General features: G+C 45.5%; 1 protein-coding gene across 1 annotated transcript; it reads left to right on the top strand.

The window, feature by feature from the left end:
* The first annotated feature begins 439 nt into the window (after window positions 1-439).
* On the top strand, window positions 440-15,067 carry LOC120841709 (retinal homeobox protein Rx1). Its single transcript, XM_040212672.1, has 6 exons — window positions 440-607; window positions 4,820-5,072; window positions 8,440-8,515; window positions 11,794-11,917; window positions 12,673-12,745; window positions 14,595-15,067. Exons 1-6 carry the CDS (start codon window positions 440-442, stop codon window positions 15,065-15,067), a joined length of 1,167 nt encoding a protein of 388 aa, XP_040068606.1.
* Window positions 15,068-23,070: the final 8,003 nt, after the last annotated feature.

Here is a 23,070-nt window from a genome sequence, read left to right as displayed (position 1 = left end):
GAGGGCTTTATGGGGAGGAACTTGTCGCGCTGCTCTTAACCTGCGGAAGACTATAGTAAATGTTTTAAAAGTGTATTTTCCGTCAAAGATTATTCGCGATTCCAGCGACCTACAGGGGGCGCCACCTGCGAGCAAACATAGCGGCTAGGAACAGGTCGGGTGGTGTCGGCCGGGCCGGCTGAACGGGAGGCGCCTTCAATTTGGTAGATTTTCTTGGTTTAATGCCCTATTTTCTAGATGTTTGAACTGCAACGGAAGATACTGTCTGAGGCATAATTTGTTTCCTTAGGTACTGTCCTTATCTACTCCAGATGCTTCTATCATCATGTCTGCCAGCGAACGCCGTGTCTCTTGTTTAATGTATGTGCAGTATGACTGCGGCTTATCCGTCTGTGATCTTGTTCCACGCACTGCAGGCGGCGAACAGGAGCGTGGCGCGATGCACCTGAGCTCTAAGGCGCAGCAGCAGCAGCTCCAGGATCCGTCGATGCACGACATGCCGACGGACGAGCAGGCCGAGGAGGATTCCAGGGGACACTTCCACAGCATCCAGGTCATGCTGGGACTGCACCAGCAGGGGGGCTCGTCGCCTGGACCGCAGGAACAGGTACGCAGCCGGAGAGAGCACCGTTGGGCCGCTTGCGGCCCATTGGTCGCACACCGACCCGTCTAGTCTAACGAGAGCTGTCTTCCAAATTTCGGCTCAGCACTTGGTGGATCAGCCTTGCACTGCACGTACACTCGTGGGGCCAAACGCGTTTTTTTTTTCGCCAACAAACGCTGTAGCACTTAGTGCCTAAGTTATGTACAGGATTCCGATCAATGCCACCTGTAGTCATTGACAAGATGAGAACGATAGGGAGGTCTTTCAGGTTTCGCGCTTTTAGCGCGAGCTTCCTACCGCTTTGAGTGCGGCGTTTCGGGGACTTCGATTGTGCACTAAGAAATCAAAGCACTACGGAGGGCAAGACGCGCGTGCTGGAGGTATCCAAAAGAGACATCCATCCTTCCGTCCTTTCTCATTCCTTCAGTGGCTGTATAGTCTCTTACAGAATGAGAACGGCAAGGCGTCTCTTTTACATGCCCAGGACGTGCTAGCTGTCTTCCAGCGTGTTTGGCTAAGTCGAAACGCACGAGACTCCAAAGCGTTATCGAAGGTAGAAAGCTCGCGTTCGAGAAGGCGTAACTGAAAGACTTCCCCGTTGGTCTCGCCAGTGACTATAAACGACAAGACTCGCACATTACGCCATCGTCAGTGGAGCCTCGAAGCGCCCCAAGTTTCGAACACGCCTAGGCTTGACCAGAGCATACTCAGTAAAGAGGCAGATGCGCGCGTCTTGGTGTCGCGCCTGCTATACATTGTGCTTGTTGTGAACTTTCGAGACGCTTCAAGACGCGCTCGCGGCGACGGGGACGCGAACTGGGCTGCGCTGCTTAGGGCGACTATTGATGAAGTTAAAAGGAGAAAGGTGCAGAACTTGGTAGGTGGCATTCTCCTGATACGCTCGGATCGCTCACATTGCGACAAAAAAAGTTACTTTGAGTTAGTGGACGTCCTGTGCGAAACAAGGAAAGAGAGCGATTCGATTGGTTGTTTGTGGTATGGTGACTATATAGTTTTTATCGCATTGCCGCAGTTCAGATGAATTGGAAAGTTATGCCGGGCTGGAAAGGTTGAAGAAAGTTGGGTCATTTGCACCAACGCGTCAGTTTTAGGATATTTAATTTAGTTACATATTTCAAACCATTCTCTTTTTTTGGTTGGAAACGGCGATCGGAAACGCTCTGCTTTCAATGTTGACGCACTGGCGTGTCTTTCTAGAGTCATGGAGCGAGTGGTCATATAGATAGTTTTTTTTTCTTGTTCAACACTTACAGCAACATTCTGAGTAGACAGATCTTGACCCGTTTGTATGTTACCCTAGAAAATGCACCGTTGGCGTCGTGAACTAGAGCGGAAAAGTGTTCTCGGTGCGGCTTTTTTCTAGGACACCCAAACCAGAGTTTTCGTGGTGCAACACCGCCGGCCAGCGCAAGGAACACTAATGGAATAGATCCCCGAAGGGAAGCAGGATGTATCATGTGTCTGGCCGGCGAGACATATCCCATCGATAACTGCGGAGGAAACGGTCGTCAGCTCCACGGATTAGCGTGACTTGCAACTACACCAGTGGCTTTTCCGCAGCGCATTGGACCGTTTTTGATAAGATCGAAGAAGTCTTGGGCACCTAAATGAAGAAAGTCACTGATTACTCTTGCGGTTAACCCATGGGAACTTGTAAGTGGGTGCGGTAATTGAAAACAGCTTCCTAAACCTATTTTGAAACGTTATCGGAAAATAATGAATCAATGTTACTGTTACTCTCTTTTAAAATAATACTATAATAAAAGTATACAAGTTAAATGAGAATTTTAGTTTTTGTTCATTTTATGTTGTCCTTCGTGTAAAGAATGTTGAATTAGAGCAATATAAATGTCAAAGTTCGTATAAGTCCTTTCCCTCCATTGTCTGGGGAAAACGTCAGCTGTGGCATTGAATCCTCTCTTAGCTGACGGGGGGAAGGCGATCTTTGTTGGATGCCGTTCTTGGGTAGGTAGAGTGGCTGGATGACGTCAGTGCCGTTGTCTGCTGCTTCTTTTTAGGCCCGGATCTAGTAGCCAACGCCGTAAAGCCATAGGGTCGTGAGAACTCCCCCTCCCCAAAATAAATAGCCTAGAACATTCAGTAGGATTGCTTTGCAAGCTGACCTGATGACCCTCGCGATATCTTAGTTCTTCCGAGCGACAGAAAACACAATTTAACATTCATTGTGGCTTAGCTGAGTGACTCCGGAGAAACTGACGCATCTCTTGAGCAAAACGAATTTTCGCGAAGTTTCACAACCGCAGACATTGAGAAGAGATAGTAATCGATTACTAGCAGTTAATTACAGAAACAGTAACTTTGAAATTGTTATTACCTAATTAAAATAACCGAACTTCCTTTCACTCATTCATTTTCTTTAGTGCCACAAAACAGCTCTACGCCTTTTACAGAGGTAGCTATTAATGCCCATTCTCGGCAAAAAAGTTCATGTACGAATGCAAAACCCACACTACAGCAGAAGCACTGCTCTCCCTCTCCTCGTCGTTCCTCACACCATCACACTTACACGCCGACTACAGCAAGGCTCTCTTTCGTCCACCCCTCCTCCCCACTTCCCGCTTGTAAGCCGCCGCTGTACAGAAAAACCCACGTTATCACAGGGAGAGCGCCCTCTCCTACCCATCGTTGCCGCTACGTCCACAGACCGTCCAGCGACGCTCCCCCCCCCCCCCCCCCCCCCCCCCCACCCCCGGCCACAGATACACACACATCCATATGCAAACCCTTCCGGCAGCTGCAGTTACGAAATACCCAGGTGGTCGCGCTGTGGCAACACGCTCCCTTGTTTCCCCACTGCCGCCACCCAGGTTCCGTTCTAAGAACCCCTTGCGAACATTGGAGCATTGTACAGCAGACTGACTGAAGGCAAACCTCCATCATCATGTCCTTCCACAATGCAGCAGCTACCACTGTCAATCGCAGCCTACTTTGTCGTGGTCGTGTTTTAGTGGAGCGCTACATCATATTAATAAGAATTCGCCTCTCATGAACAAGTGTTGACGTGTCACCATGGAAGAGAGACGTCAAGCACTTTCTAAATGTTTCTTCGCATCCAAAAATATTAATATCAAATTTACCTGGGGTTAGATACGAATGCGTTAGCAACCAGTTGCAGACTGGTAATGGGATCAGTGTTGCATAAAACTGAAAGATAAAACAACGAGCGTACATGATGGACTATTGATGAACACGTAAATGTACACAGCTCAGTAGCGATGTTGTACAATCAACAACATTATTCACAACCTTACGCAAAAACATGAAATTACTCATCATCCGTCTATTAAATAATGAGTGTAAACCAATCAGTTTACATATATTTTCAAAGTCATAAAACAACATTGAATTGTGATTTGAACTTGGACTCAGTAGATAAAATATCAATGGTTGCTACTCAGTAACTCGCGTCGTGCTTCGTGCACGAGTAAACCGTGGCGAGACCATAGGCCATAGTGGGGACGGTTTGAACTAGAATCACTGGCAAAGTAAGAAAAGTAGGGCGTGGTCGAAGCATCTTTTTTTTTTTAACCGCGTAGCAGGTAATCAGCGCGCAGCATGAGCCGGTAGGTGTGCAGAAGAACGAAACATGAACCTAATAAACGCTCCCCGTTTCTTAAAGTGCCGTTGGCTATACTAGATCCTACTGAATGTTGGTGTTTCAGAGACTTAATTTTATAGCAGACTGACACGATGTTGACCTCCTTCTGTCCAACACATCCAAGATATCAAGACCCTGGACTTTCTACCCTGACCTAAGTCCAGCGCATGCCACAGCTTGGACACGAGTTCTGCCTCAACGTTCGGCTTTGGCTCGTGCTTAACCAGTGAAAACATGAACCCCGGCCGAACACTTACGGAGCACTCATGTGAAATATAGTCTGGCATCCAGTATGTGTGGGAGAAGATTTAGGGCTTCGGCTTTGTTATCGAACGGTAATCGAATTCACAATCTGGTACCAGTAATGTCAGTCTGATAAAAAAGAAAAAGGCGGTAAAGCCCTTAAGTCTAGCAGGATCTAGTTCAAACCATATCTCCACAATGGCTTGTGGTCGCTGAAATTCAGACGTGTCCACATTGCGTCGAAGGAGTCGATCGCGTGCAACCGTTACATTTTATCGCAGTTCGTTGCGGTTCGATTACTTACTGCGACGTATTCCCCCTTCGCGCGGCAGATGTGCGGCCCGGCGGACTACGTGCCTGCAACCAACGTGTCGCCCTTGGACCCCATGGGCACCGGCGGGATGGGCCAGGGAAGCGGCATGCTGTCGGGTCTGGTGTCCATGTCTCCCTGCCTTGGACTCCGAGTGCGCGACATGGGGGGACCGCTGCCCAGTATGTCCGGCGGTGCCGGCCAGCATCAGTCGATGGGGATGACCCCCACGGCCACCGTCGTCGGCGGAGACCCCGGCTTGACAAGGAAAGAAGGTGACTCTCGACATTCGGATACCCGTTCGTGTGGACGGTGCCGGCTGACCGGAAGGCTGGTTCCCACATGGGCGTTAGAGTGTGACAGACTGCGTTGCATGCACTGCTGCTCTATTTCATACTACTAAAAAGCTATTGGCCTCGAGATCGACCTAGAGGTGGCGCTACGGTCGCGCTATCATCATCATCAAAGCGGGGATAGGAGAACAGCCGCCCCATAGGCTCTCCACGTTCGCGCGCGAGACGGCGTAGATTCTTGCGTTTATTTTGCCGCATACTATCGGTGGGAAAACAATTCTAGCGGAAAACGATGTGGTACTGTTCGGTGTTTCAGTGAAGATCGAATCGTGTTGCCAGCGTGCGGCCTAAATTTATATAATCGCTTCTGTGCGTGCGTCGTCTGCTCTAGAGAGATGTTGGAAAGCATGGATAACCACGACTGATGCCTGTCTCCGGCTGAACTGGAATATTTATGTTAAATATTCGTTTCTTTTAAAATGAATGTATCGGTTCATCAACGTGGGAATTAAAAAAACAACAATAAATTCCAACCCAGATAACATATTACTTGTCTGTGGGCTGTGAAATCGCAGCTTCTATGCTTTTTTTGTTTGAACTTCTAGCTTTTGCAGTAATATAAATATTTAGAATGAAGATAAGTTAGCGCTGTATCGGAAATTAACCTGCTATTGAGTTCCTCTGCCCTTTTACTGTGGCATAGTGTGGGTAAGTTTTTTGGAGTTTGAACAGATCTACTGCGTTGCGATGAGGAGAGCGCGTCTCTTCTAGTTAAGATCTGCAAACTGCACGGTTTGCAGGACAACTGAAACAAGTGAAACAAACTGTTCTAATAAATCTGCCGCGACTTAAATAAACGAGTGTAACCGAGCAACGCATCAATTACCTGTTATTAAATGCTTTTCTCGGTAGTGTGAGTTCACCCGCTTCAATTTTCTTGGTGAGGGCCGCGGACGTCCAGAGGCTAATACTATAAATTTCTGGCTAAATAATTTTGCATTCAAACACAGTAGACACTGCTACCTCAACAAACGACGCGCACCACGACACAAACTGCATCGGCAGCAGTGATTCTCTACTACTGATGAGGGCTAGCGATCTTCACAAAACTTTCCGATCACCCTCCGCCCTCACCTAACGTATATCGGAACTGGGTAGTTCATCGATTAATTTTCAGACTACTCAAGTAACGCTTTATTTGCGATTTTTTTTTGCCGGTTCAACAAGGAGTGAAGAAAGAGTAAAAAATGCCTGCTTTAATATTTTTGACGTCTTTAATTCTTTTGTGACACAGGCTTGCACGGTAAACCACTTCAGCGTGCTTGTCATTCCGCCGAGGGTGATTATACCGTTTAAATAATAAGTTAAAAAATACTTCACTTTAAAAGGCTTCCCGTGTTCATATTTATATAGGACTCACAACGTGAAGTTTAGAATGGGAATGCAATATGCCATTTATGACATATTAAAACCAATAAAAAATGTGTAGTTTTAACGTCTTTCACGCAATATGAACGGCGAAAAATCAACATACGAATTTATTGATTGATTAGTCTATTAAAGGATAGCGATCAGTCGGGTTAATTTTCTAATCAAACCACAGACCCACTCAACATTCAATGCTTTATGAAAGCCACGGTTTGTGCGAGATAACTAAAATACGTGGGACCAGCGATTGTATACAAACCAATACACTAAGGTTATGGAAGTTTCCGACTTACTAATAATAATCGCTTTGCTGAATTTCTACGCATGGGAAACGATACAATACAACCTTTAGTAAGAAGAAAAGGCAACAAAAACATAAAGCATTTAATAACGAAAGTCAAGCTCAGCCGGAAACAGGCTTGCGTCTTCGAGATCCATGCTTCTGAGCGTGCGCCCGTAGCAGACGACGCGCGGCGGTATCCCCGCTTCCGCGCGTTTGCAATTTCGGCCGCACGGTGGTGACACGGTTCGATCTCGAGGCGAATAGGACCCATGCGAACCATATACCAAGATACCGTATGAATGAACCATATATCATACCTATTTTTTCTTTATGAAGAGCGGACAGGTGACGCCAATGTTTGGCCAGGGTCGTCTGCCACACTTTGCCTGTGTCTCGAGTTAGTTTTTATAATTAGCAATATTTTGATTACACACCTGTGGCGCACTGCGGCTTGCAATATGTTGTGTGTTTTATTCGTGTGATACTCGTATAAGATATGCGATTGTCTTGTACCACTTAGAATTGTAAAGGCCAGCGATAAAACTTAATTTTCAGATCTTTTTTACTTGTGGTATTATGAGATATTATGGGATGTGGGATATGACGTAGCGCACATCCGAGACCACGTGACGACGTGATGTGACTGACGTCACGTGGTCACGCTACGTGTCACATGACTCCGCTTGCTACTCACGGCCCCCAGACTATAGCCGGAAGGCTTAATGACCAATCGTTAATTGGTCAGGCCAAGTGAAAAATAATAGAAACTGTTCGCATTTTTTTTTTTAATTTCTTATCCTTGGCGTTGTCTTTGCACAGCGATTGTGATTTCGGCGAATATAACTCAAGGGTAGGCTTTCTGCTCGGTGGTCTTTTTGTAGTGTGTCATTGCATAAATGCATAATACGAATGGATTAAACGAAATCCATGTACGAAGGAAAAGCTGATTCAAGAATGTATGGCGGCCCCAACATCTCCATGTATATCTCGATGCTAGACGTGACACCCTTTAAATTTGTTAAGTGGTAAGTGCTGCCACTTATTTGCCTCTGGTTGTGATTATTTAGAGCCTATAGACCTTCTCAAAAATCGCCTTCTGGATGCTGCCATCTTTGTCTGCTTGGCTGTGGAACGACTTCTGAGCATGCGCTGTTTCTCTGCTGTGTGATAGGTCAGATGCTGTGCATGCGTCCAGAGCCCAGTAACTCGGCATTTGTCGCCCGGGCGATACGCGTTGCAAAGGTCTATAGTCCCTGACAAAGTTCTAAGGGCAGCAAGGGGTTTTCATTGTCCCGCCTCCAGTCCGAGCTTCCTACCTTCGACAATGCTTCGACGTCTCGGGCACCTTGAGCGGGCGCGTGCAGTCAAAGCACGATGGAAGGCACGGAGCGCCTGCTGGAGGCCGGGCGTTCAAAAGACAGGCCATGCCGTTTTTATTCTGTCGGGGTCTATAAACCATTTTTTTTTTCTGTGTGTGGACATGATGGTTCGCGTTGTGAATGTGCAAGGTTAGATGTAAATAGTCATTTCGTAAATTAAGGGTTGTTCAAAGCCATGGTCACACAATATCAGGGTATTTGTCAGATACTCGAAATAGGTTTACGCTTTTTTTTCACCACCGTGAATATTTTTTTATAGAGCCCCAGAAGACGAAGACGCCTGAAAAGTCTTCGACATCTGACGGAGACAAGACAGCGAAGAAGAAGAAAACAAGGTACAAACATTTATCTTCATGTGTTGGTTAAATGGGGATACTCAGTCAACTTTCAGCGTAAAAAATATGTTTGTTGCGATGAGAGTGCAGAAAAAGAAAATTTTGCTCTTGCAAACGCAAGGACATTTTTTCGTGAACGAGCGGCGAAGATTCCTGGGGACGACAAAAGGTGCTTTATTTCGGTCGCTGGTTGAAATGGGGTCTTCACAGTAGCTCCGTTCTTTGGCCCCAGATTCGGATTTTTTCTGACAATTTAGGGCCCCGAAAGCCCGAAGAGGTATAACCAAACTTGATCTTGCCAGAGTCTGCTTATCTTGGCCCGTCAAACTAGTGCAAGACTTCGCTGCCTGGTTGATCGGTGGTCAACAGGCTTCTTTGGACCTCACTTATGAAGCAGAATTAGGCTTCAGTGCTGCGTGTTCAATTCTCGCCTGGAGGTCCTAAACTGCCAAACAAGAGGAAAAGTTTGGCTTCACTGCTCGGTTATTCGGTTGCCTTTTGGAACATTTGGGCTTCAATTCTCGAGTAAATGTTAGAATTAGTTTTCAATGCTGGTTGTTCAATTGTGACTTGCCAGCTTTATTTCATCTGTGGCCTTTTTTTTGTGGCGATTTATAGAAGTGTTAGATTTCCACATTGTTCTATCTAGCTAGGGTTAAGAAAAAAAAAGTAATTTGGGCCTAAGTAAGGCCATAGAGCAATAGTTTATTAGCCCAATTTATACTACTAGAAATGCCAAACTTAGGCTACATATGTACCAAAAGTGGTACACCTGAATATTTCGAAATTAACTGGCAATGCGGTGGCACGCATTTCAGTTCCTATTGTTGGCGGCGTGCGCGAACTACAGGGGGCGCTTCTCTAGCTATCATCATCATTGTTTGTGACGTAGCGGATAGAAAAGACGAGGCGGACGGCGCAAATTCTTTGGCTCGTCAGCTTGGTTCGTGTGTTGTTTGGGTTTACTCTGCAAAACCCTTTTTCACGTTGTGTTTATTTCGTGAGGTAATATTTGGGGTCGCACATTTTATCAGAGCTTGAATGCGTGACACGAATTGTTGTGCTAACAGACACTTTTGGTACTAAAGTGACGAAGCGCGCCGTGATTGTAGCGTACTGTCCTCTACCCCAGTACTAAATGCTGGATATTCATCGCTTTACCCCAGTACAACACCTGCAACAATGAACACAAAGTATTCTTATTAAAATGTAATCGAAATTAAACTGAGGAATGAATGTATCATCGAATGAAAGAAATTAAGGCAAACTGGAAAATGTGTGTAGTATAAACTTCAATGAAAAAGAAAATTCATGTATCCTGTTCGTTCCACTGCTGATCTCTTATTTGAAGATTATAATTATTTTATTTTTTAAATTTTGATAACCAGCAAACAGACAATTTCTCGAAGTATACGGCTGAATGAAGTGGTGGCTAATTTCCGGAGTTGTTAATTACTCACCCGTTTAGCCAGAAAGGTGCGAAACCCCCATCGCGATTGAGATTAGTTAGATCTATAAGTTGATAACACTTAAACGCCCCCCCCCCCCCCAAAAAAAAAAAGAAGAAAGTTATACACCCGCTGTGCGTTGCGACCATATGTTTGTTTCATTTTGGCAAACCCAAATAATTGCGTAAAATGTGTGGTGCGCTTTTGAATGAGTGATTTTATTAGTGTAATCATATACTGACAAAACGTTTGATAAAACAAAATAATCAATCGTATCAATTTTCCGGGCCACGACCGACAATTAAAGAAGTTATGTAGATTTCTGCTCTTCCTTCCAGCAGAACTCGCGATGTGGCAAACTCCTTTTCCCCTCATCCGGTGCGGGAGGGAGAAAGCGCCACGGTAAAATAACAACAATCACTAAGCAGACTTGGTTCGCACGATGCCGTACAAATTCTCGTCAGCAACAGTCGAATCACGCTCGAACAGAAGCGTCGGTATTGGCAAGCTCAATGTAGCTAAAAGAAGTGGGCCGCGCCAGGTCACTCAACAGTACGCGCGCACGCAGTAGAAATGGAAGACTTCCTACACTCTGATGGCTGCAAAACGTCTTCCACAGGAGCCTTCACAGGTTTAACGAACAAGAATTTGAGACGTCGTGAATGTCCGTTACGCACGCCGCGCAGGCTGTTACGTAAAGCTCCAGGCTTCTTTTAGAACATATTAAAGGTTGTCACATAGAAAAGCGGCTCGGGGGCGCTTTAATTCACTAGAAAAATCCTTCCCGAAAAACGTCCTACACTCTTCTTCAAAAAATAAACCGTTAAAAAAATCGGCAAAACTGAGAGCCAACAAGCACTTTGTGCGACTAAGTAGCGCGTCGTCTGCTCGAATCCTACCCGTTCAGTCAAAGGAGAGCGCCCGGTACATGGTGCCACAGAAACACCTCGCCGCAGATTACAACGAGATGTAAGAGGGAGACACCCCAGTTAGCAGTCTTAGTGAATCTACAAAATCGCGTCTCTACAACGAGGCGGAAAGTGGTTCGTATCGTGGATGACTGGCACCCTGCTCTGAAGCTAATTTAACCTTTCATTTTCAAAGCCAAGACGGGAGTGCCGACAATATCTTTCAGACATAAAGACGACACAAAAAAAAAAAGGTAGAGAACGTACACAGGTTTCCCAACTGGCGCCGCTACCGATATAATTCAAAGCACGCATATTATACTGGCCCAATAAATCTTGTTGCTACTTGGAAGTTTGTGCTTGTCCGTTCCCTTTCTGTTACTTCCGTCATTATCTGCTTCAGATTTTATTCTTGTGTGTGCCAAAGTAAAAGTTTTGTCGAGAATGGATGCTCTTCAATTCGCTTCGACACCGCGTCCGTGAGCGTGGCCGTGTATCAAAAAGGAACCTAAGCAAAGTGCGGTTTATTAAACAAAGATGGCGGCGGTCGACTCTCCTGGTCATTGAAGCCACGGTCAGACTGCTAATGTATCATACAAAAGACGGTCTGCAGACGCTGCCGAAAGCGTTCTTTGTGTGACGGGTCTGTCTCATATTAATAACGCAAAAACGGTCTGCAAAAATATTCGAAATATGTATGAAGCAGACACGCTGAAGAAACATGCTTCAGACGTGCCCGCAGATGACCCTGTCATGATGTTTGCAGGAAACACCATATATTTTGTATGATTTACGAGCATTGGGACTGCGGTTTTTTCATAGCGGAGGGCAGGTCTGGCCACGAGAATAGCGGCACCAGAATGTACAAACCTATTGGTTCCTCCGGAGCACATTGTCAGAAAGGCGCTGTTAACTCGCGCAGGACAACGTTCACGGCCTTCCAGTTGGACGAGCTGGAGAGGGCGTTCCAGAGAGCACCGTACCCCGACGTCTTCGCCAGGGAAGACCTGGCACTTCGGCTGAACCTAAGCGAATCTAGGGTACAGGTGAGGGAATGGCCGCTACAGATATCCATACACTTGCACATGCTGTTTTTTTTTTTCATCTTTAGAGCGCCCACTCGTGGCCTCGAGAAAAAGAGATAAGGGCGATACCGTTTAGTATTAATTGAACGGAAAGATGCTGCGAGTTAATATAACAAGTTTACTATAGAAGAGTAGGTATACACTTGGGCTAGTCGCTTAACATTAGTTGTTGGTTGTTTAGACAACGGGAGTTTGCTCTGCCAGAGTATAGGGGCATAGTTCAAGCTGTAGATGAGACTTTTAGCCGATGCAGTACGACTGCTAGCCTGGGCTGTTGAACGTGCATCGGGCAACAGTGAAACACGAGCGCACGCCGGTACCATGTACTGGTTGGTACGGCATAGCTAAAAAGAATAACTAACATTGCCAAGAGGCCAGATAGCGAACAAGTGGAAGAAACATTTCTTCTAGCCGCTTGCCTCCTGGCACTTTTATTATTATCAGTTATTACGAACTGTGCATGATTCAATATCGTTATATTGAAGAATACTTTGATTTTGTGGCCTTTAAAAAGTACACTCCAACGGTTAAGGGCCGGAGCAGGTGGTCGCCATCTAGGAAATAATGCTTTATTTACAGCTCTGGACGTTAGCCTGGCCAGCCGGCAGTGGACATTGCTAGCAAACCGCCGCATCACACGCTGTTTGGCCGTGCATGGGCTGCATGTGCTTTGTGCGCTTGAGACGAGTTCCGTCTTTCCATCCTTGCCCCCGCAGGTGTGGTTCCAGAACCGACGCGCGAAATGGAGGAAGCGTGAACCCCCAAGGAAGACCAACTTCCTGCAGACCGGTAGGTTGTTTCGATACGACGCCGCCCTGGCGCGGATTCTGTCGCCGGATTTCGGTGTGTTTTTGCTCTTACATCGCTGGCCCGATAAATATAATACTGTGTCAACAATGGCAAACATGGCGCCCCGATTTTGACCTACTAACGTTGGCCCCGATCACGGCGTGAGAGTGACCCCGACGGCTGCTTCGCGGGTGCGAACATGTGCAGCGTGCGCGTGAACGTAGATTCGGGAGGCTTGCAAGTTGCAATTGATCGTGCTTGCCACCACGAGCAGAGACATGGCGGCGGACCGCGGCCCTGCTCTTAATCGTCCATAGTCACTGACGAGAACATCAGGGCGGCTATTTCCGGTGCCTGGCCTCCAACACGAGCTCGCTGCCTTCGGTCGTCCTTTGGCCGCTCTGCTCGGTTTGAGGCTCACAGGGCGCCGAGGTGTTTTCGGGGGTGGGAAGCCCGCGCTGGAAATGGGCCGACTGAAAGACCTCCCGCCGCTCTCATTCCGCTTGTTACATTCACTGACATTATTGGAACGGCAGAATTAACGTGTTGGAACACAAGTACCGATGCATGCATATTAGTTTACGTATCGTACTGATTGGCTGCAAGTTTTTTTTCATGATACGAGTGTTTTAAAGAGGTAAACGTTTTTATTTGTAGCAAAAAAACTGTTTTAATTTTTCATACACGCGTATACAAAAATAAAGAAAATGTTATGCCCCTTGTGCAGGAATTTAAAGTATTTTTGAAAACATTGGTTTAGAACAAGCTCGGCTAAAATTGATTTATGTGGCCTTAAATGTATTAAATGTATTATGTGGCCTTAAATGTATTGAAATATGCATGAAAAATATACATAACAGAATTCAAAGCAAAAAAAAAAAAAAGAAAAACAGAAATCACACAAAAAAAGTTGGGTTTAATTAAGCCTTTGATATTTCTCAAAAAGCAATCTTCAAAGCTGCAAGAAATTATTTTAAATATGATGGGCTGCACGAGTTTATACGCCAGCGGTTCAAACCACAGTCGCATTGGAAGAAAAAATGAAAGCCGTTTACAACTTCCTGTAACGCCGAATTGGAGCGCAGCTCTTGAGGAGGAGGAGTGGAGGGTATATTCCTCCTCCTCCCTTGTGATCATGCCTGCTAGTCCTCCTCCCCTCCTGCTCCCCCTCCCTCTCCTTTACCACCTCCTCGTCCTTCAAGCTCCTCCCCTCCCCTCGCCTCCGCCTCCTCGTCTCTCCTCCCCCCCTCCTCCACCTTCGTACTGCTTTCCTCCTTGCCGCTCAAGCCGGACAATGAGGGGAGGAGGAGGAGCAGGAGGGGGAGGAGGAGGAGGGGGAGGAGGAAGAGGGGGGGAGGAGGGGAGGAGGAGAAGGGGGAGGAGGAGGAGGGGAGGAGGAGGGGGAGAAGGAGAGGGAGGAGGAGGAGAGGGAGGGGCGCGGTTACGCCGACGCCGACGCCGACGCCGACGCCGACGCCGACGGCGACGCCGACGCCAACGGCGACGCCGCTCAGGCTGGAAACGGGCCCCTAAGAGCTGCGCTCTAAAATTAAGTTCTTTAGAACCATGTATTGTTTCATTATATTATGCTTGTATGACACAAACGGACTAGGTTGTCATGCGCCTAGAAACGGATCGTTGATTTTGTGCACTCGAGTGTTAGTATGCCCTAGTCGAGGACAACTTTTCGTGGTGATTAAGAGAACATGTGAGTGACTCTGCATAGTTATGAGGAGCTGTCAGGGTTGTGCGAGCACCCCGGAGGTCATTGCTTTGACTGCCTTACTGCATCAAAAAGTTGCCGAGATAATACCGCCTTTTTTTTATTTCATCCCTCAATAAACAACAGCAGCAGCGCAGAACTTACAGAAAGCATCACCTTACCCGTCCACGTCTCCGACGCTACCCCCCTTGAACCCGACCATGGACTCCTGGGCGTTCGGCTCCGGAAACCCGTACGACTTCGGCTTCCAGACCTCATTGCCGGCGGGGCCAGCGTACGGAGCCGGGTTCGGGACTGGTTCCAACATGTCGGCAAACCCCAGCAGCTTCTACAGCCCGATGCTGCCTCCGGCACAGGGCGTGGGCCCGGACTCGATGCTGCAGTCGCAGACGAGACCTTGCGCCACGTCGTCCCCCGACGGGACCCAGCACCGGTCAGTGATGTCGTACGGCGTCGCCGACGGCAAGAAGAACTCCCTGGGCACCTCCAATGGGCTCCTGGATGGGGACATGCACCAGATGGGTTCGCTGCCCCACCTGCTTATCAAGGGCAAGGACGCGTCGCTGTCTCCGCTCCCTCCACTTGACTTCTTCACTTAGCCCGTGCGTAAGGCTTGTCGTTGGTAGCATGAGCAGATCCGTGATGCCGGGATGTGCTCAGTGTGCTCAAGAGGGAGATGGTTCAAAGGAAACTTGAATTGTTTTTCTTTCACCCTCGCTAACTGCTGCTGACAATATATCCGTGATGAATTCTATACAGTATGAATTAGCTTTTTGATGTCGGAACAGTCTTTTTTTTATCGTCCTTGTTTGCGGATGGCCCTGGAAGTGATCGATTGGCCTTGTCGAGATTTAAAAATTGAATTGTATCGTTTCTGCGTTAATTGATGCACTTCCGACGACTTTCCGTTGGTCCTGAGCGTGCTGGGTGAATTGTTGACGATTACTAGAGTAATTGCTTCCATTCAGGGCTTTCCAAACGTTCACACGAACAAAAAAAAACAAAACAAAAAAAAATAAATATTGAAAAATAAACGAATGTAAAGGCGCGGGCAGTAGGTGAGCTCCGCGCAGTGTGGTAGCAGTCACAAAAGAGAAGACATCTTGTACTGAGTCATTAAGTGCTCGTGGAAGCTGTAAACGGCGCGCGCGAGTACTAAAGTTCTCATCAGCTGTGCTGCCCGCCATAAGACGAAACATGAAGTGAACGAGCTTTCAGCTACTTGATTTCGAAAGGACACATTATGAAGCTTTGATCTCTATCTGGCACGAGAGCTCTTGGCATATCAATAGAAAGAATAAATGTCTGCCGTGTTGTCAATATCAATTGGAGTTTGGTCAGTGATTATGTACGAAGTAATGGGGGTTAACTGCGAGGTTGCACCATCGCTGGAACAACATTACCATCAAATGTTTTGAACATATGTGCCTGTGGTACGTTGCACTAAAGCACGCCGTACTGCGTCTATTGTTCAAAAACCGCTTCCACGCAATCATTCGCGAAATTTGGACTAGCCATAAAAAAAAAAAAACTTTCATTAAAACTCTCTATCACCAGTTTCTCTTGACCATTAGGCCAACATTTTGCGATTAGTTGCGAACGAACAAAGGAAGTTATTATTTGCCATTGCAGGTCGTATGTGCGTCTTACATTCTTCATATTAGTTTACTGCTGTATAGTTGTCTAGGTGATGCACTTAACAAACATTCAAGACACAACGCTCATACGTGAAGTGTGCCGTCGCCTTGCTTTGTGCTGTTGTTCTGATCCTTAAATCCGAAAAGCATCATAGCTTTCCCGTGTAACCTGTTCACATGACCGTTTTCTTTACATTGTGGTGTTTTCTTTGTTGCTAAAATTCTTCGTTCAAGTGCTCTGCCTGATGATCCGTCATTGTAAACATGTGAGCATCTGCACGCTATCGTTGTCCGCATTGATGTACGACCCACTGCCTTAGAAGGCTTTGGTTTTTTACAGAAGATCACAAGATATTTGCAAAGATATGCATTAAATTTATTTTCAGAAAGGAACAAAGCGACTTAAAGTTTCACATATTCTTTGTAGCGGTATGTTATTGAATCATGGGATATGCTGACACCTGAAGCCTTAGACCAGGATGTGCCTTGCTTAGACATGAGCGCGTAACGTTTTATTGATAGAATAAAAATTACAAGGACAGACAGTACGGCGCCTTCGTTCTAATAGGAACTCAATAGACGGTGCAGGAATTGTCACGAAGCTCTAATCTTATTTCGAGTCACCTTCTGCTTATTGGCTAATGAAAAAATGACAGTCTTTTCGGTCTCTCTGATGAGCCGTTCATCCGCTACAGCAGTGAAATTATAATTAAGGGTTTGACTACAATTACACACTCTTTGCTGGCTGAGAATTTTAAAGCTTTTCCATTCATCGGAAGATTACTGATGTTATAGAAATTTCTCCGGCGGATGTCCGTTTAGTCACTGTTTTCTTCTATCTCCAGACGGGAATCTTCCCTTAAAGCAAGGACAAAAAGGGGAATTTTAAAGCGTTTTCATCGAAGTCAACCACTCCCATAATTTCTCATTTCTGAAAATCAAGTTTCGTGTTGATGGAGAATATTACAGACAGGAGTTGGGAAGACCCAAAGTCTCTGGTGCTGACCGTGCTGCGTATTGAGAAAGGCTTGTGTAATCAGTTAATAGGGTAAATTTTGACGCTCCGATTGGCTCGTTTTCATGGACGTAATACCGCCTGATATACGGAGGGAAAAAAGAGAGGAAGGCGGGTAGGGGGGGGGGGGGGGACTTAAGAAAACACGCCTCAGCGGCTCATCTTGCCCTTAGCCGGTTCCAGATTAGCTTATGGTCTGTCGAGTAATCAAATATTCGAAACAGCTAAATTCTACCGCGTGTATCGCCGAAGCGTATTTACCAAAAGCTTCAGAACCCTCCCCCCCCCCCCCTTTTCTTTTCTGTCCCACCAAAAACCAGGCAATGTGACGTCTAAAGACAACGCGCCAATTAGAGTGCCGGAAATGGCCATATTGACTTACTTCACAAGCTTTTACGAATACATTATTGGACGTGCCTGGGACTGCCACTTATGTTGTGGATGCTGCGATTGTACTTGCTAGGGGTCTGTCGTGCAATGTCCGTGCTAAGGTGTCGGTAGACTAATGCGGAAGGCGGGATCATGTGCAGTCCAGAGTGTCCCGTGCCAAGAGCAGTGTTGCGGGTGCCCGTGATGCATGCGGTGCCATCGCTCCGGTGCAGAGCGTTTGTTACTGTGCCATTTATGCTGTATGATACACTACATTTGTGCGCAGCATCCGCTGTTTTTTTTTTTTTTTTTTCAGTGGATGCTGCATGGACGGTTTGCATATTTTAGAAACAAGGAGTGTGTGGTTTTTATTATATGAGACATTTTGAGGTAATGGAATGTTGCTGCACGATGTGAAACTGTGCCAAAATATGCGGCCTTTCTTACTGAAGTTGTAAACCACGTTTAAAGTTAGGTAGCGCATTTTGTACATAAACGGCCGCTGGAGTGCCATGTCATTCGCTTGCTGTAATATAAGCTGTTTGTGTATGTTAAAACCGTGCCCTGACTGCGTCTAGAACGGAAAATAACTTTGTTTTTACCTTAGGAATATTTTATGCCGTACTGATTTTGCTGAATTAGGAAGAGTATATATCGGAGAGCCACAGATTTGAGGTCCTTTCCTTAGTAGTAATTCCTAAGCAGTACAGCCCTAGATACCAGGAGTAACTTTAAACATTTTGGGACAAAAGCATACTAAATCTCTACGGCGACTAGTCCACACTTGTGGTGTCTGCCAAGAAATGGCGGCACGAAAACAATATAAGTGAACGATGCGAAGGAGACCAATAAATACATTTTTATCTGGTCTTTTTAAAGATCATAAACATTCGCAAGTGAACTTGCAGTATTTCTTATACTGGTAGCGCAGAAATAACCTGAATTACCAGTGATTTCCTGCTCTTGTAGCACAGCAAACCAAACTAAAAGTTGCATTGTGCGCAGCTATCAATTTTATTTTTTTTTGCGTTTTTTTTTACAATTACGTATAGCTTGGTGTTGTGTCCGGTTTATAATAATCTAGTCTAGTTTTTTTTTCGCCGAAGCAATATCTATCCTAGTCCCCATTAATTCACATATGCGTCTTGCAAGTGTCCTTATATGTCACGTTTTAAGTGTCTCCTTAATCCTTTACAAGTTCATTCCGTGCCGTACTTTGTTGGCTATAACACGATGGTGGCAGTACCATCAGTTGACCCTACATAGCAGCCATTTCCAGAAACTCTGTTCAAGAGACGAAGTTGTAATCCCAGTCTGGCAGACTGATTTCCGCCACACCAAGAAACCGCTGTTTCAGGTGGCTCCAGCACTTTTGCAGCACAATGTTTTTTTCATTTTTATTTTATACTCTGGAGCCCACGAAAGAGCATTTCCCGCCTATCGCTGCGGAACTGAGATTCCGGATTATCTATATTTTTAACTCTTTCTCGCAATTTTGTGCTGCGGGCCTCAAAGACCTCAAAACCAACTGCCTCGAGGTCTACCCACTATCCTTCAATCAGAGCCAATCAGAGCTCGGCGTTCTGACGTCATTAAAACCCCTGCAAAAGCAGCAGACGAACTTTAGCCCCGCATAGCAAGAAACACAGGCACGCACCTATACGGACAGTACGTCTTCTTACGCAGGAGTTGTAATGACATCGGAACGACGCCGAGCTATGATTTGCTTTGATCGAAAGAATAGTGGGTAGAACTCGATGTTAGATGCCACGAGGTCTACTTACTATTTTTTTCCATCAATCAATAAGAGCTCAGCGTTCTCACATCATTGCAACCCCTGTGCAAGAAGCAGACGAACTTGCGCTCCGCATAGTAACTGGCCGCCTACGAAACGTAAACGCATGGCTTTTCTTTGCGCATCTTACTTTGTGATTGGCTCTTGGGGGTTCTCGTCAATTAATGCCGCATTTTTATAGGCTACTGAGCAATAATACAATGCTCAGGTCTCACCACACCCTGCCTTTCTTAAGTTGTCGGTGACCTTAGCTGACCGAGGTGTGGTCCATTAGCAATACGTAGATGCGGCTGGAATGTTAATCGACCGGCGGCTGAAGGGGACCCCCACTGAATGCCATTACGCCGCACCGTACTAGAACATGGTCATTTCGGTGCAAACGTCTGAGACATATGCCACGAGCGAATCGCAGGAGAAGAGCGTAGTCTTAACACCTATTACAGTTTTACGCCGCCAATTCTTTTTTTCAAGGGATGCTCAGAGCACGCTTCATGCGTTGACGACTGTTCTTAAGAGCGCATACTCCGGTAACGTGCTACAGCTGACAAAGTTTGGCGTTGTATGTATATGCGGTACAAGTTTACTTCGCTACGAGGGAACATTCATTGTGCATTTCTTTGTATCCATTTTGAGCTACTTGAACTCTGTCGCGTTATAAGAGCATCACCAAAAGTGCCTTAAGTGTAATATGCTGAACATTTTAAATTGTAATAAACTTTGTATTTTTTCCCGTTAAGACGAGAATGGGACTGTAATCATGTTGTTGTGTATTATTTCAAAATAAAAGAGATAAGATATGAAATGCTATATTGCTTTGCGAGCACGTACATTTAGCAAGAAGGTCATGGAACAGTTATGCACAATATATGCGATTAGAAGAACAAGGTTTTGGTAGTTCTAATTTGAAGGTATGTTTAAAGATTGGTTAATAAAATGTTCGTAGCAATATATAAAAAAAATAAGCTATCGGTGTTTACACTCTTTAGACAGCGCATGCAAATAAAAACCAGATACTCAGTTGTTTCCCATAAACTAGTGATATCAAATAAAACACAAGCGCTTCAATGCCTTTGTTAAAATAACATAACTGTAAATTTCGCTGCTGTACAAAAGCAACTTAAATAAAAAAATGTTTCATAAAAATAAGAAACAGCAACCTAATCATGGTTCAACTAAAGCTTCTGGACGTTTCTGAAAAAGACGTTGTCAAGAACAAATACACGTTATTTATTAAGCTGTTTATTATCTTAGGCTAAGGGCCCAAAGAGCAGTACTAAAAAGAGTATTTAAACATTCACAAAATAAAAATACTGCAGGAGAATGAAATTTGTTAAAAAATAATCCATCCGGCAATATGCGAGCTAATACTGTCTTAAGACAGTGTACTTTACTGTCTTAAGACAATATTGTCAAATACATTTACTACAAAATGCTGGAAGGCGGTTTCACTGAGTCGACGTTCTTGGCATGAAGAAGTCGACGCAAGCTGACACAAATTACAATCAGGTAGTCTAATCTTAAAATGGTGATCGACGTGTGAAAAATGTATGCATAGCTCACGAAAACATTTTTTTTTATTGAAGCGTTAGAGTGGTATACGTTTCACATAGGGAACAAGAAGGCAAGGGAAGTAGTTTTTGAAGATGTGGCAGTAGGGCTTTTGATGGCAGTTACACAGGGTACGAAACGCAGGCTGCGTTTTTGCAGACCTTCACGATTTGTCGCAAGGGTTGTGTGGCCGCGGCCTCAGAATGCTGCGGCACACTCTGGCTTCGATCTAACTAGAGTCTTAAAGAAATGTGATTAAAGCTTTAGTTATGCTGTCGCAAAATTAGCGCCAAGAATGATATGATCAGTGTGAGATTTTCCTTAGACGTTAAAGGTAACGTGTACACCAAGCTATTTGTATAACGTCACAGATCGAAATTCGACTGCGATGTCTTGCGACAAGAAAACAAACAAGCAAAAAACTAGCAGACAAAACATTTGAAATAGATTTGTGTTTGTTAGAGTTAAAGGGACACTGACAGGGTATTTATGCTCACCAAGGTTTTTATTTGTACATGATACATGAGGGTCCAACTACCCAGAACAGAATTTATGGCTCAAAATTCGTTTTTTTTTCGTCCGAAAACCACCAATCGAGAACTGGCCGTTGTGAGTCCGCGCTCACTCTATTTTCCGTGGTAACGAGCCGTTTTCTATGGTTTAGACACAACCACCAAAGACAATCAAAGTCTTCGGTCATCGAAGGCACACACTCAATACCAAAATAGACTGAAAATAAGACCGTCATTATTTTTGTGGCTTCTCGTTGACCAAAAAAAAAAAAAAAAAGAAAAAGAAAAAAAAAAAAACAAAAAAAAACTACACAGCTGCGTGATTTTTGGTAACTTTCTCCTCCTCTATATTTCTTCTTCCTTTCCAGTTCAGTTTCGGTTTCAGTTTCAAGCAGTTGCGTTTTTTTTACTTTATTAAAATATACGTGACGCTGTAATCAAATATTGATCGGGTAGTCTCCTGACACTGTACTGTACGCAGAGATATCAACAGGACCAAATTGAAGGATTTAAAATCCACTGGAGACAGATTACTGAGCGACTACACCAAGTGGACACGGACAGAAAAAAATATGCTTCGAATGGCAGTGCTGTTCGAAAGATCCGAGAAGAAATGGCTAGAGAGGGTAGAAGGTCGAGAGACACTGCTGGGTTTTATTGCCCGCTGTGAAAGGCTAGAGACAAGGCTCAACAGACTCTTGACTCTTCAGCTAAACTACCTGCGTGCGGCGTCACGAGAGAAGTTCCAAGACAACAAGGGGGGGGGGGGGGGTACCACGAAGACACGCGAAAAGATTACACTTGAACACGCAGCGAATGGGCCAGAGACAAGGTCTACTTCCAAATACATTCAAACAGGGTGCGAAAATTGCTCCCAAACGACGTCCAAGTTACCAGAAACTTCAGAGATAGAGGAGAGTCATCAACTGGAGATGCACAAGGACAATAAATCCAGAAACGTGCGTTTAAGCATAGAAAATAGAAGTCAAAAGACGGAAGAGCTGGCACAGAGCAGGAATGCCCAGCAAGCGGGGCAGTGTCAGAAATATCTAACCTGTGGTAGCTTAAACATCACACAAGCCCCCAGAAGGAGACACAACCGCGACCAACCAGGCAGTAGAGGTTACCATTCAAAACCAACATACAGACGTGAAGATTTCGGGAGAGCGCAACCCTAAAGGGAAATCTGGAGCCGAAGTCCGACTTCCCCACGGAGTCACGCGAGAGGTTATCTTCACAGGAGATAGCAATGTGGCACGGATTGCGACAACATTACACGATGAGGTCCGTGCTCCCAAGAGGCTTGAGATTCTACTGAACAGAAAAGCTACGGTCGAGGTTATCTATCAACTCATTGACATATATGAGTAACAGACACGAATGGTTCCCCGAATGTATATATTACACACAGGCGTCAATGACATCCTCCAAGGTGAAAATTCCGATTCAGTCGTAGAGCGCCTACATACGAGGTGGTCAAAATGAAAGTCGGCACTAGCTATCTGCTCTGTCGCAGAGATTGGCAACAGAGGAAAGGGGTTACAAGGCCGCCACCATGCCGAATAAAGCCAAGCTGAAGCGACTATGCCAGGTGATCGGAGCAAAGTTCAATGACCTTTTCCATGGCACTACAGAGAGAGCTATGGAAAAAAATAAGACTACACTTCCAGAAAAAGAGTGGCAGTCGTGTGTGAGATTGTGGGGGAAGCAGCAAATCGTTTTTGAA

This window comes from Ixodes scapularis, unplaced genomic scaffold, assembly GCF_016920785.2.
Source record: "Ixodes scapularis isolate PalLabHiFi unplaced genomic scaffold, ASM1692078v2 PGA_scaffold44__24_contigs__length_19508400, whole genome shotgun sequence".
Lineage (NCBI taxonomy): Eukaryota > Metazoa > Arthropoda > Arachnida > Ixodida > Ixodidae > Ixodes > Ixodes scapularis.
Note: the sequence above shows the minus strand (reverse complement) of the source record. Positions and strands in the feature narration are given on the sequence as shown.

Bases quoted from the DNA above. Each gene is read 5' to 3' on its own strand.
- LOC120841709 (XM_040212672.1), top strand. From the start codon at position 440: ATGCACCTGAGCTCTAAGGCGCAGCAGCAGCAGCTCCAGGATCCGTCG. The intron at 608-4,819 runs GTACGCAGCCGG...TTCGCGCGGCAG, and splicing joins CGCCTGGACCGCAGGAACAG to ATGTGCGGCCCGGCGGACTA. The intron at 8,516-11,793 runs GTACAAACATTT...TAACTCGCGCAG, and splicing joins GCGAAGAAGAAGAAAACAAG to GACAACGTTCACGGCCTTCC.